This window comes from Megalobrama amblycephala, linkage group LG22 (genome assembly GCF_018812025.1).
Source record: "Megalobrama amblycephala isolate DHTTF-2021 linkage group LG22, ASM1881202v1, whole genome shotgun sequence".
Taxonomy (NCBI): domain Eukaryota; kingdom Metazoa; phylum Chordata; class Actinopteri; order Cypriniformes; family Xenocyprididae; genus Megalobrama; species Megalobrama amblycephala.
This window is the reverse complement of record NC_063065.1, coordinates 9,117,290-9,132,292: the sequence shown is the minus strand read 5'-3', so window position 1 is coordinate 9,132,292 and position 15,003 is coordinate 9,117,290. Positions and strand designations below refer to the sequence as shown.

Below are 15,003 nucleotides of genomic sequence, written 5' to 3'. Positions count from 1 at the left end.
ATGGGGGTGGTGAGAATTTAACAATGCTGCCATGCATCATGTTTCTGACATTATTTTATTTATTTTATATATATTGCCCCTATGGCAACAATTGGATTATTGTTGGTCAGATGGTTCTTCCTGCTTTCTGTCTAAGTGTGTGTTTTTTTTGCTAGAATAAACTGTAATGTGGACTAGACTTTATGCTAATAATCAAAAGTATGGCAACATGAGTATAGATTGGTGTGGCTTAATAGTTTGAATGCAGAAAAAGGTGAGGGGTAGAAAGAGGGAAAGAAAATCAAAACTAAAAACTACTTATTTTTAGTGATTCCTTCCAGGAGACTCTAATAGATGCATTTTTCATTCACTGTGCTGACAGGTTATAAGTGTTGCTACATGGCAGCTAGGTTGTTATATTTTTTTCCCAAACACCTATTTGAGCAGAGTGGCACAGATAGATATTGGCTCATGTTCTAGACAGAAAAAATAACAATCCGGCCGCTACGTCGAAACACTGTGACCTCAGCCAAAGCTGTCGTAAAGAGAGATGAACTCTATCTCCACAGTGCACTGCTTATAAACTCCACATACTGAAACCATCACGCTGTGATTTGTAGTCTGAAAGGCTTGCGGTAAAGATATGAGTTTCAGACAGAGATATTGCTCAATTTGAGCTGATATTGGCAAAAATGACATTGATGTGTTAAGGTGTGGGTTATGGGGGAAAAGTCTTACACAAGCATATGATTAAAAAATTCCCTCAACATAATAAATTCCCTGCCAGATTCGGATGAGATTGTGTGATATCACCCGTAGTCAGTCAGACGTTTGGATAAGCCAGACTAGTATGCCCATCACATCTTCATTTAAAACGGATTACAACATAAAATCTTATTTAATACTGATAAATCTTCTGATAATGAATTGAATTTGAAGATCACTGCCAAATGTGCTAAACCATAACAAAGCCCATTCTTTATCATAGATTATAATAGGCAAAGTTTGACTGTAATCGGTTTACCCAAACATTTAATGAGTTTTCATGATGACTTTTGCAGATTCACTTGATAGTGAAAGGTTGTACCAGTTGTCGTGGCAAGATTAAGATGCAATGTGGCAGTCATTTTAGCTCATGATTTGCAAGTGCACATTCATGTCTTATAATGTAACACATACTCTCATGCACACTCATTCAGACTTCCCCTACCATCATGTGCCCTTGAGCAAATCACTTAACCCAGATTGCTCCAGGGGGACTGTCCCTGTAATAAAGATGAGCTGTAAGTCACTTAGGACAAGAAAGCTATTACTACATGACTAATAACTACAACTAACAAGCTAATATAAGCATGCACATATTTCACTGATTCATTTTTAGAAATAAAGGTTCCAATTAGGTTTTAACAGCTTGATGAGTCTCATAGAAATGTATGATTCATAACAAATACAAAGTTATGTCATGAAACTCTAGACGGCACAGGCTGATAGGTCTTTAACTCATTCTGCTGCAATCACATCATCGCTATAGGGCACAGCTGATTGGTTCCTGCAATATCAATAGCCAGTGAACTTGCTGCTCTACCTTCAAATAGATGGTCAGCGCCTGCTGCAGCAGTTTGTAGCATGCTTTCAGAAACCCTCCAGCTCCACCTGTATAGATCTGCTACGTGTCTACGTGCAGCATGTCTTACTTACTCACAGCAGCATGTCTTGTATGTATTGGCAGTAGCAAGTCCCGTACTTGTTCTGCAGCAGCAGCAATAACAGCAGCAGCAGTGTAGCAGATTAATTCTGCCAAGCTCAAACATATTAACATTGCCATATCTATTACAATGCCAAATAATTTGAGAGTTGTCATGACAGAAATGTTTTGAATGAAGAAAATTAAGCTTATTGTTATGACCTTTTTGCTTTGACAATTTCATCATATGTTAAATAAAAACCATTGTCATTATTGTAATACTGTAAAAAAAAAAAAAAACATGTTCAGACACATTTTTCTTTTAAATCAGTATGAAATAAATTCAAATACTGCACTGCGAAATACTACCGTGATAAATAATTTACGATTTAAATATTATATTTAATTTTGTGCACAGTAATGATTTATTAAGGAATTAGGTATTAATGGCCCTAAAATAGGTATCATTTCCTTTATGGAAAATATTATTTTTTCTTTTGATTGTGGGGCGAATTATGACCCAGATATTTTCTTGACAGTTTTGTGAGATGTAATATAAGTCTAAGATGTAAAAAAGATGTAATATAAGTCTAAGGTGTCCCTTGAATGTGTCTGTGAAGTTTCAGCTTAAAATACCCCATAGATTTTTTTTAATAAATTTTTTTTAACTGCCTATTTTGGGGCATCATTAAATATGAGCTGATTTAGGCTGCGGCCCCTTTAAATGCTCACGCTCCCCGCCCACGGAGCTCGCGCTTGCCTTAAACAGTGCATAAACAAAGTTCACACAGCTAATATAACCCTCAAAATTGATCTTTACAAAGTGTTCATACAGCATGTCTAATCGCGCAAGTATAGTATTTATTTGGATGTTTACATTTGATTCTGAGTGAATGAGTTTGATAGTGCTCCGTGGCTAAAGCTAACATTACACACTGTTGGAGAGATTTATAAAGAATGAAGTTGTGTTTATGAATTATACAGACTGCAAGTGTTTAAAAATGAAAATAGCGACAGTCTTGTCTCCATGAATACAGTAATAAACGATGGTAACTTTAACCACATTTAACAGTACATTAGCAACATGCTAATGAAACATTTAGAAAGACAATTTACAAATATCACTAAAAATATCATGATATCATGGATCATGTCAGTTATTGCTCCATCTGCCATTTTTCGCTGTTGTTCTTGCTTGCTTACCTAGTCTGATGATTCAGCTGTGCACATCCAGATGTTCTGCCCTTGTCTAATGTTTGAACATGGGCTGGCATATGCAAATATTGGGGGCGTACACCCCGACTGTTGCGTAACAGTCGGTGTCATGTTGAGATTCGCCTGTTCTTCGGAGGTCTTTTAAACAAATGAGATTTATATAAGAAGGAGGAAACAATGGTGTTTGAGACTCACTGTATGTCATTTCCATGTACTGAACTCTTGTTATTCAACTATGCTGAGGTAAATTAAATTTTTAATTCCTTTAATGTATTAACTAACATGAACTATCAATTAGGGCTGGGCGATATATCGCATGCGATTCTCACGCGCATTTCTTCAGTAAAGCCGGTTCCCTGATTACCGCTAAATCGCCATCACCTGCTTTCAAATGGAGCGCCATTTAACAGACAGAGCCGTAGTTCACTGATAAGCCACGCAAATATCGTGTTCATTATCGAAGGTGATTCATCTGCGATATGAACGTGATATTGCGTGGCTTGTCAGTGAACTACGGCTCTGTCTGTTAAATGGCGCTCCATTTGAAAGCAGGTGATGGCGATTTAGCGGTAATCAGGGAACCGGCTTTACTGACGAAATGCGCGTGAGAATCGCATGCGATATATCGCCCAGCCCTACTATCAATGACCAATTCATTTGTTACCGTATTTATTAATCTTTGTTAATGTTAGTTAATAAAAATCCTGCTGTTCATTGTTTGTTCATGTTAGTTCACAGAGCATTAACTAGTTAACAAATACAACTTTTGATTTTAATAATGAATTATTAGTGTTGAAGTTAACATTAACTAAGATTAATAAATGCTGTAGAAGTATTGTTCATTCTTAGTTAATGTTAACTAAAGTAATGTTAACTAATGAAACCTTATTTTAAAGTGTTACCGAGAATATCTACATTTTGAATTGAAGGGCACTTATTTCTTTGAGTGTAGCATATGTTGTTTTGATCTCTCTCTCTCTCACTTTGAAGCTGTTGAATTGGTGTTTTTTCTATAACACATGAAAACGCTGAAGAGCATAGATAAAGATGACAGCTGTCTGCTATAACGTGCAGTCAGATGTGATGGATCATCATATTCTTTGGATGATGTTGAGGCTTTCCATTTATGTTCCTCCCAGACCTACTTCTTTTATGTCTTAGTATACACTTGTATATCAAAGTAGAATTGCAACTGCCATCAGACACAATTCAACCAGTTTCTAGTATTGACAACACAATTTTATAGCAAATCCACCATTACGCTTTCAAAAACATATGTAACTGCATCCATTTAGAAGTTGTGGAGTGTTATAAATGTTTATGGATTCAGGTGCCATTTATGTAATCGATAGATCATCAAAATACAGTAAATTACTTAACAACTCATACATAATCATGCTTAACTGCTGTATTTTCTTCTTGACTATTCCCAGTTAGAGCTATCATAGCATTCATTGAGTATATTTTGTCTGACACAGACTTTCTTTCAGAGTGGTTATCTATAAGTAAAGTACTTAAGATTACAAAATGAGCAAGTATGGTTTCAAAATAATATTGTGCTCAAATAATGTATGTGGAGTCTCTGTCGTTACTGACCTAAAAGAAAGTCCTTTAAGCCAAGTCACTTCACTTTGCAGCCATCTTGGTAATGAAGATGTAGTGTTGTTTTGACTAATGACACTCTGTTGTAAAACTTTTACTGGACTAATATATTAGCTATGGACATACAAATTTTCAAATTTGTTTTAAAATCCTGTTTAGGAGAAACTTTTCAGGACTTGAAGGCATGGAAGCCCATCTCCACCACATAAGTAAAAAACAGACAAACATGCTTTTGTAAATCATCATTTAAGATAAAACTGAGATATTCATTCATAATTATGAGTTAAAAAGTCCCAAAATTATGAGGTAAACTCAGTATGTCAAAATGTCGAAATTATGACATAGTAATTGTCATAGTAAGACAATTATGACAAGTAATAATTATGAGTTGAACTGAGTGAATTGGGCTTCCACATGAAGATGATGAAAAGGCTTGTTAGTACTTGTCAGAGGTGAGTAGAGTATCCAAAAACTGTACTCAAGTAAAAGTACAAGTACTTATAGAAATATTTACCCAAAGTGAAAGTAATAATCGTAATAGTTACTTGAGTAAGAGTAAGAAAGTATCCAATGAAAATCTACTCAAGTAGCTTGTTACTAGTTACTTTGTAACTTTTATATATATATATATATATATATATATATATATATATATATATATATATATATATATATATATATATATATATATATATATATATATATATATATACAACAATACAGTATCATGTTATTATTTAATATATATTTAAATTATTATCATAATTAGCATCTTTGCAACAAACACAGAAGAGACAAGCATTATTTCTGGCATCTGTTGCCCAAATATCACTGCATGTCCTTTGGTTTGTATAATAATAGCTAACGTATACAGCTACATTTGAAAGAAGAGAGAAACTCGATGTGCTCACGCTCATAACCTCTGAACACAAACAATGATCAAATGCACATTGACGGATCTTCTTCTGTCTGTCCTCCAAAATCAAATGTATATTTCAGCAGGCGCATGTAAACTGGCTAATTGTGTCAACGCAAAAGCGTTCATTTTAAATAGAAACAGGTCGCTGGAGCCGCCACTGCGCAACCGCGGGTGTTCATTTCATAATCTCTGAATGATGGTAGCTTATTTAATGTATAAATTAAGATATCCATAAAAACGGTAAAGAAATGCTACATACTTTGTTATCGTGGCGTAGGAATAATCTGCTTGGTTGTAAAATGTTGGCTATTGGCTGTATGAATTTAAATCAAATGAAATCAATAGTACCTGTGGAATTGTTCACAGACAGCATACGCAGTTCAACTAATAAAGATCTTCGTCGTTGGCAAACAATTGATGCATTTGCAGATTTGCTTTTAATTGACTGTCGGTCCACTGCCACTTCATCCAACACTCGAGTGAGAATGAGAAACCTCTTCAGATGATTCAGCGCGTGCAGAAACTGAACAAATCATTCAAACTGATTTGCGAACCAATTTAGACAGTTTTGCCAACTTGTTTGATCAAGTCTTTGAACAGAATTGACTCAAAAGAGTGATTCATTTGTGAATGGGGCATACTTCATGAAAAAAAAAGACAGCATGCTTGGAAAAGCACTAAAGATTGAGCTTATTTCAAGTTGACATTGGAAAGTAACGAGAGGAACGTCGCCAAACGTAGTGAAGTAAAAGTACAGATTTTTCATTACAAATGTACTCAAGATAAAGTAAAAGTACCCACATTTAAATCTACTCTAAAAAGTACAAATTTTCCAAAAAACTACAAGTAAATGTAACGAAGTAAATTTACTTTGTTACTACCCACCTCTGGTACTGGTTAGTGTCGGATAGTATTGTTGTTTTTTTTGTTTTTTGTTTTCTATTTCTAGGAAGAATTCACAAAAAATGTTCTTAATCCCCAGTTTTCAGAGATTATTCCAAATATTCTCCATCGTTGAGGTTTGGTTGTGTTTAAATATCTTATCTTTCTGTCTCTGTGGTCTTTTTATATTTATAACATTTATAACATTTGCCTTGTTACATCCCAGCAATGTTACTGAATTCAGCGGTTTAAAGCTTTCTGACATAAAAAGGGTACTTTTAAAAATGTAATCGGGAAAATCAAGAGATTGTGACCCTGTGGAGGTTTTTTTTTTTTTTCTTTTCTACAGCATTAGTGTATTCTACTTATTCAATACATCCACATAAGAGACCTCATGATTTCTCTCCGTTCTACAGAACAGATTGAAAAGATGCTCTGTCAACAGAAAGTGGGCCATGTGGAGTATGAAATAGCTTTTCATTAACACAGTCCAAACAAATATCTTTCCATTGTCAACAGCGATCATCTGGGGGGCCCTACAAACCAGCGAGAAACCAACAGATGTTCATGTCTGGCTGAGTGATCAGGACTTCATGCTTGAATTGGTGCGTGTTTAGTTAGTTTTTAGCCCATTAGGCTGGAAATGGTTGAGTTTACTGCTCTACTGTTGGGCATTAGTGTTGGGCTACACATCATTGTGTTGTCGTTTATTGGAGCGCATTTATGCAGAAATGTGAATATGTTGTTTTAAAACTGTTTTAATCCAAGTTTGTGTAAAATAGTGAGTCAAAAGATATGTAAAAAAAAAAAAAAAATCACATTAGCTCACATTAGCTATCCTTTGTTTCTTCCTCTTCTTAAAATCTTCTTGGGATCTACAGATAGTATTGAGGTTGGCAAGCATAATAGAAAGGTATTTCCGCTCAGTAACTCCGCTCAGGAGGACTGTAACCTTGTGCTTAGAGCTTACCTCTAAAGATTTAACCTCTTTATTCTAATCTAGATTAGTTTTTTGTGTTTATACCACTGTGTGCTCAAATTCATCTGTACTGTAATTATTTTTAATCGTTTTCTGTGGAAGAGCTTGTTTCAGATTATTAACTTGAAAAAAAGTTTGTGAAAATGCAGTCCAGACCTTACAGTGTTAGTTCACCCAAAAATGAAAATTCTGTCACCATTTACTCACTCTCATTTCGTTCCAAACCTGTAAGACTTTCGTTCATTTTTGAAACACAAAAGATGATATTTTATCTGAGAGATTTTTGTCCCTCCATAGACAGCTATGCAACTGACACTTTTGATGCTTCAAAAAGTTAAGAAATTGTAAAACTAATCCATATGAATTGAGCGAGTTAAAGGTGCCCTAGAATTAAAAATTGAATTTACCTTGGCATAGATGAATAACAAGAGTTCAGTACATGGAAATGACATACAGTGAGTGTCAAACTCCATTGTTTCCTCATTTTTATACAAATCTCATTTGTTTAAAAGACCTCCGAAGAACAGGCGAATCTCAACATAACACCGACTATATTTACATATGCCAGCCCATGTTCAAGGCATTAGACAAGCCAGTATTAACGTCTGGATCTGTGCACAGCTGAATCATCAGACTAGGTAAGCAAGCAAGAACAATAGCGAAAAATGGCAGATGGAGCGATAATAACTGACATGATCCATGATTACATGATATTTTTAGTGATATTTGTAAACTGTCTTTCTAAATGTTTCGTTAGCATGTTGCTAATGTACTGTTAAATGTGGTTAACGTTACCATTGTTTCTCACTGTATTCACGGAGACAAGAGCCGTCACTATTTTCATTTTTTAAACACTTGCAGTCTGTATAATTCATAAACACAACTTCATTCTTTATAAATCTCTCCAACAGTGTAGCATTAGCCGTTAGCCACGGAGCATAGCCTCAAACTCATTCATAATCAAATGTAAACATCCAAATAAATACAATACTCACATAATCCGACGTATGCATGCACATAAGGTGCATGCACCTTAATAAAAATTTTCTGAAGAGGCACGATCTAACTCTTGAACTAACACTTTAACCATTGACTTTGTAAATACTTTTTACCTCATTTAGTTAACCTACTTTTATACTTACTGTTATATTCAAACAGTCATACTGTGTTGTAGTTACTAAGAGTCACTGTCGTAGACTTGAACAAGCTATGAAAGATATGCCATTGCAACAGGCTCAACGAATTGTAGGAGATCAGGGTGGTGCTATCTGTTTATTTGACCAATGAAAGACAGGGGGCATGTTTAAGGAAACCTGTTCTAAAACCATCTTTGTTTTTTCTGTTGTTTGGTGATACAAGTGGTATAAAACTGGCATACTTCACCTTTAATGTCAACTTGAAATAAGCTCAATCTTTAGTGCACATTATTCCAAAGAAATGTCTTTGTAATCTACCATAACAATCGAAAAAATTGCTTTCCTTTTCAGCTGACATCACCAGGCCCTCTTATTTTTCAGCCCTTGAACTATCTGTCATATAGAGACCATTTTTCACAACCCAGTGGATAAAATTAAGTCATTTTTTCCTCATTGAATATCCTTTTTCACTTGGAAATTGACACATCAAGGTCTTTATTCTCATTGTACTGTATAAGTATTTTTTTTCTCCATTAGGTTGTTTCATTAAATATATAAAACTATACATATACACACTTGGTAAACAGCATGATAATGTCTTAAATTATCCTAAAATAGTTTTTGTCAACAAATATATGATGCAGTATGTGCATAATCATCTGTATAATCAGCACCTCATGTAATTATGTTGATTGACAGCCCTGCTTTAAATCTATTTCCTGATGGTTGTACAGATCTTTAGTGATGTATAAAAACAGAAATGATGATGTGTGTCTCTTAAGTGGGTGTTTTATTTCCCTGTCTTTCCTGAATCTGATCATTCTCTCTTCTGCTGGATGCTCATAACCTACATTCTGCAGTGTATGTGTGTAAAGCCTTGAGCGTTTGTGCTACTGTTTTGAAGTAAGGAGGGCGGCAAAGGGGCCACCAAACTCTTGCGCTTCTCTAGCCAAATTTTAATGCGGTGGTTTATGCGGTTTGAGAATATAAGATTAAGTCCCTCTGCTTTTGGAAATAGAAGATCCTACTTGCATGTATAAGCCCCAAAAGCAAACCCTCAAGGAGCTGGACAAGCTCTCAAATCACTCTGACAGATCAGGAAGAGCCTCAAGCTCCTCATGTGTGTCAGAATCCTGGTCTCTTTACCTCAGTCAAACTTGTATCCCTGTGCTCATGAAGAGAGGAAGAGAAAGAAATGTCTAGTCAGTTAACTTTTATTGCAAATAGAGTTTTCTTTTATCACCTACAATCTTTATGAATCCTAAAATATTTACTTGGCACGAAATGGAGTTTGCAACAGATTTTAATTATATAATGTGATGTTTTTTCTGAATGCAACAAGATTTTCAAATAATGTTGGGCAGGCCGGAGGACTTGACGCTATCCATTGGGAATTGATTGGATTGTGCAAGGTGTCTTTTATTTGACAGGAGGTTGAAGGGGAGGGGCTAAAAATGAAAGTGTTTGGTGACATCAGCAGAGAAAGAAAGTCATTTCAGAGGTGGAACTACGAAAGAGGATTAGGGACAAGCAATAATAAAAAAATTTGTTAAATTTCGAGAAAAAACTAGTTAAATTTCGAGAAAAAAGTTGAGATAAAATGTTGAGAATAAACTCGTTAAATTACGAGAAAAAATTGGTTACATTTCGAGAAAAAAGTCGAGATAAAATGTTGAGAATAAAGTCATTAAATTTCGAGAAAAAAATCGAGATAAAATGTTGAGAAAAAAGTTAAATTACGAGAACAAAATCGTTAAATTATGAGAAAAATGTTAAATTTCGAGAAAAAAGTCGAGATAAAATGTTGAGAATAAAGTCATTAAATTACGAGAAAAAGGCGTTAAATTACAAGAACAAAATCGTTAAATTATGAGAAAAATGTCGTTAAATTTCGAGAAAAAAGTCGAGATAAAATGTTGAGAATAAACTCGTTAAATTTCGAGAAAAAAGTCGAGATAAAATGTTGAGAATAAATTCATTAAATTACGAGAAAAAAGTCGTTAAATTACGAGAACAAATTCGTAATTTAACGAATTTGTTCTCGTAATTTAATGACTTTATTCTCATAATTTAATGAGTTTATTCTCAACATTTTATCTCGACTTTTTTCTCATAATTTAATGACTCGGAATTTAATGAGTTTTTTTCTCAACATTTTATTTCAATTTTTTCTCTAAATTTAACAAGTTTTTTCTCTAAATTTAACAACTTTAATCTCGAGATGGTTTTATTTTTTTATTATTGCTTGGCCCTAATCCTCTTCCGTATGGAACAGGTTTTGATGAAAAAAAAAAAAAAAAAAATTTAAAAAAAAAATATGCAAATGTGACAGCATTATTTTTAATTAACACACTGATGAATCATTCACAATAAGACCAGGAACATGCAGTCTATTAATACAATAAAATTGAGTTTCAAATTAATGTTGCTTTTAATAAATTTTAATTTTGGTGTAACAAGGTTCACATAGTCAATGAAGAATAATGTTAAGTAATAATATCTAACTGACCATATGATTCAATACTGTAGTTAAAGTATACAGTGTGAAAAGGTCTCTAGTCAAAGCAAGGCTTCTGTCTACAACAATATTGCAACACTTCATCTACTAATGGATGCAAATAAGGGCAGAACAAACTCTAATTTGGATTTATGGGATAGAAATAGTGCACTTTCTCATAATAGCATCATTTTTTGCAGAGGCAGGACTGGTAGGCTTTAACAATGCAGCCAGAGACTAATCAATATCTTGTTTTAGGCTTGTTGTCATTTTTAAACTTTTGTTCTCTCTTAATCTTTTCTTCTGTTTCCTCCCGTTTCCATTGTCAACTGAAAGTCGTAGCTTTCCACACACCAGTACAGTAGCTTTTTTGGTTCTGTATTTCATTCTAGACCTGATGAAATCAAAACTGTTTTTGATTGTGGGTTAATTTACTTGGGCCATTAAAAAAACATCTAGCAATGCCTTAGCAACCCCCCAGGCCTCCAAAGCAACATGGCTTACCAGTGCATGTTTTGCACTAATAAGCAGCACTCACATTTTCTTCAGAACATGTAAAAACATAGTAGCAATTTTTCTTTAATACATTAACATTTTCTGATTTCTGCTCTGTTTCAGATCACCGTGACAGAAACTGTGTTGTTCTTGATACAATACACATCAAAAGATCTTGACAGTCGAGAGAAGACCATGGTGACTGGGGACTGCTGTTACCTCAACCCATTAGTGCGGAGGACTTTCCGTTTCCTTGGTATGTTACGGCTATTCCACTTAATTTTATGGATCTTTTTATGGAATGTTGTGCTTTCATCCCTGCCATTCAATTTACAGTTAAACCATGGGAATTACTTGGAAGTAGTTTGTCCCTCTCAACAGAGAGAGGTTGCACCAACCAACAGTAAGTGCAATGGTGTCAAAAACTCTTGTATTTTAGATTGGAACCAGTGAAGGAAGGTGTGTGAAGCACTTTATTACCCTTAAAGTGATGTTTATTTAGTGCTTCTCCAATGATGCTTTCTTTGATGACTGTGTCAGCATTTACTTTTTGCATTCAGTGTGGATAAGCTACAACAGGTAAACATGTCAGCAGTGTGGAAGCATTTCACCATGACCAAAATGGATGTTACAATAGCAATATGTAAAATTTGTTTGGCTAATGTATTGAGAGGCTGCTTTACTTTCCGGCTCTATGCGTTTCGCTTTTTTTGGGCGTAACCAAGCTTGCTCGGTAGCTCAGCCGATACGGAGTTGGACTTACGACGAGGAGTCGATCCCCCCCCTGCCTGGGTTCGAATCCCGTGAAAGGCGACTGACTCAAGCTCAAAGAGAGATCTAAACGAGCTGAAAAAAGGGATCGTTTGCTTTTGTTAACACTATCAGGTAGGTTTAGGCGTAGTGTCGGTGGGAAGTTATTTTAAAACGCAACAGAGCGCAAATGTCAAATCAAGAACCGCGGCGATTCGTCATAAAAACAACGTCATAAAAACCGCATTCACCCTATTATCTGCTCCGGCAAAAAGAAAAAAGAAAAAAAAGGAACACGCTTTTAGCGCCACTCAGTGGACATTTCGCAGCGAAACTGCAGCGATATGTACTCATTGGTACGTATTTCGCGACTCGCGAAAACGTGCCCACGGGACGTATTTCGCGACTCGCGAAAACGTGCCCACGGGTACTTTTTCGTCATGAGACCAGGTTGCATCACGAACAGCTTGTAATGATCCATTTTGAGAGGTATATTTGCTGTGTGAGCTTTTCCTGTATTATTTATGCCTCAGTGTGTTGGAATCGCGAGCTTGGGGGCGGGGAGCAAGAGTTCATTTGCATTTAAAGGTACACACACCAAATCAGTGCATTTTTTTTCTCCTACCCAAAAACAGGCAGTTAAAACATGGTATAATAAAAAAATTCATGGGGTATTTTGAGCTGAAACTTCATAGACAAATTCTGGGGACACCTGAGACTTATCTTACATCTTGTAAAAAGGGACATAATAGGTAACCTTTAATTTATCATGACACCATGAATAGCAAACTGAGTTCAATTACCCAATTCAACAAATTTAATTAGATCTTAAATCTAAATGAAGACTTTAAAGTGCCCCTATTATGCCTTTTCGGATTTCACATTTCATGTAATATAGCTGTTTGTGAATGTTAAATGTCTAGATGTTGAGAAGACCCTGTTTGCTGCACTGTGAAAGCAAATCCACTTTGCATGCACTTCCAAAGGACGAGGACTCAGGCTCGAATTGATACAGTAAAACCGATGCCATCGTTACTGTTTGTATCACTGTGTATCAAGTGCTAAAGAAGCCTCCGGAGCTGAAATTCAGATATGGTAATTGGCATTGGTGCTAGACCAATGACAACAAACTAGGCCATTTGGCCAATCAGTGCAGATTAGGCTCTTGGAAAGAAGGGGCTTAAAGAGACCTGATCCTTGATCAAACCATTTCAGACACTGAGAAAAAGAAGTGATGCTGCAATGTATATAATGAGAAAGTGTTTTTTGACTCTGGATGCATGTAAAGCTATTATAGGTGACCTCTAAAACAAAATTGGGAACCTTTAAAATAGCATAATAGGGGCACTTTAATTTTGTGTTTCTGTAAAAAAATCATTTTGGTGCATCACTACAGGAAGCACAGTCTGTACGTTTGCTGTCTGTGTAACCTCACGTACTTTACAACATCATGATGGTAAAACCTCTCCAACCATGTCACGTACTTAATGCAGTTTAACAAATTAAGACTGGAATTAATCTGTGCTGTCTGTCTCTCTCTTGCTCGCTCTTTCATTCTGAGTTTAATTTTCCACCCCTTTTCACCAAATTTTTGCCTCTAATGCTTCAGTGTTTTTACAAGATAAAGAAACAGCAACGTCACAGATTATTAGCCTGATCACCATTTCCATCTCCTATTAATTTCTGTATTAAATAGTTCCTTTTCACCACAGACACTCACTTTCACTTTCCAGCAGAATATACAGTACTTTAGTCATAGTTTCACAGTTTGCAGTGCCTAGTCACCCAAGCTGCAGGATTGTGGGACATCTGATGGCATTAGCCGTCTTAAAGACAAATCAGATAAGCAGAATTGTTCCTAAGCCTCCTACAGGGTGCTGAGAAGATCACATTTACTTTACTGACAGCATCTGTCAATGTTCAGCAGCAGTCAATGTGGCCCGGAGGAAATCTTTTGTGCCTGTGAGCTTCTTTTATAACGCTTGACTCCTCAACAGCATTGTCATGATTTGGACTACATGGTGACATTTTTATCTTTACAGAGATTTAATACTTTTATTCTGCAAGGATGCATTAAATTGATAAAGTGAAGGCAAAGACATTTATAATGTTAAGGTTTTTTTTTGTTTTTGTTTTTTTTTCTTCAGATCATCAACATGGATAATAATAATAATAATAATAATAATAATAATAAATGTTTCTTGAGCACCAAATAAGCATATTTTAATCATTTCTGAAGGATCATGTGACACTGTAGACTGGAGTATTGGCTACTGAAAATTCAGCTTTAAATTTCAAACCATATTAAAATAGAAAACAGTTATTTTAAATTGTAATATTTGACAATATTACAGTATTTTTTATCAAATAAATGCAGTCTGGTTGAGAAACTTCTTTAAAAATGTACTGATCCCAAACTTTTGAACAGTAGTGTGTATGTAAATATATTCACAATATAGCAAAGGCTAGAGTTCCTTATTGCTTATACAAAATGTTACTATGTAATAAATGTATAAAGGACAAATCATCTATTTGTGTCCTTCTATATTAATAAATTATTCATTTAAACCTTATTTTTCTAGGCAAATTCATTCTTTATGGTTGTTGTTGGGTATGAGTGTCTATTTTACAGTATATATTTTTGGGTGATTCCTTGTAAACCTGTGGTTTATCTTTTGAGTCTGACACTCAAAAGAGAAAGCACCTAGAAGATGTCTTGTGTGTTTCCAGGCAGTGGTGGCTGCTTGAAATGAAAATATTTGGAAAAATTATGTTTCTTCCTGTTTGTTTGAGGTTTGATGGTGCATCTCAACAGAAAAGCATCAAATGAGACCAGTTGCTTCGTGACCTGGAGTCACTGGCTTG

General features: G+C 35.2%; 1 protein-coding gene across 11 annotated transcripts in view; it reads left to right on the top strand.

Annotated features, from left to right (window-relative positions):
• plppr5b (phospholipid phosphatase related 5b) overlaps positions 1-15,003 on the top strand; it is an 83,405-nt gene that overhangs the window by 25,850 nt on the left and 42,552 nt on the right. For all 11 annotated transcript variants that reach the window (XM_048174823.1, XM_048174821.1, XM_048174822.1 and 8 more), the window contains one exon: positions 11,512-11,644. In XM_048174823.1, coding sequence (XP_048030780.1) covers positions 11,512-11,644 — 133 coding nt within the window. The remainder of the gene's footprint in view (positions 1-11,511; positions 11,645-15,003) is intronic.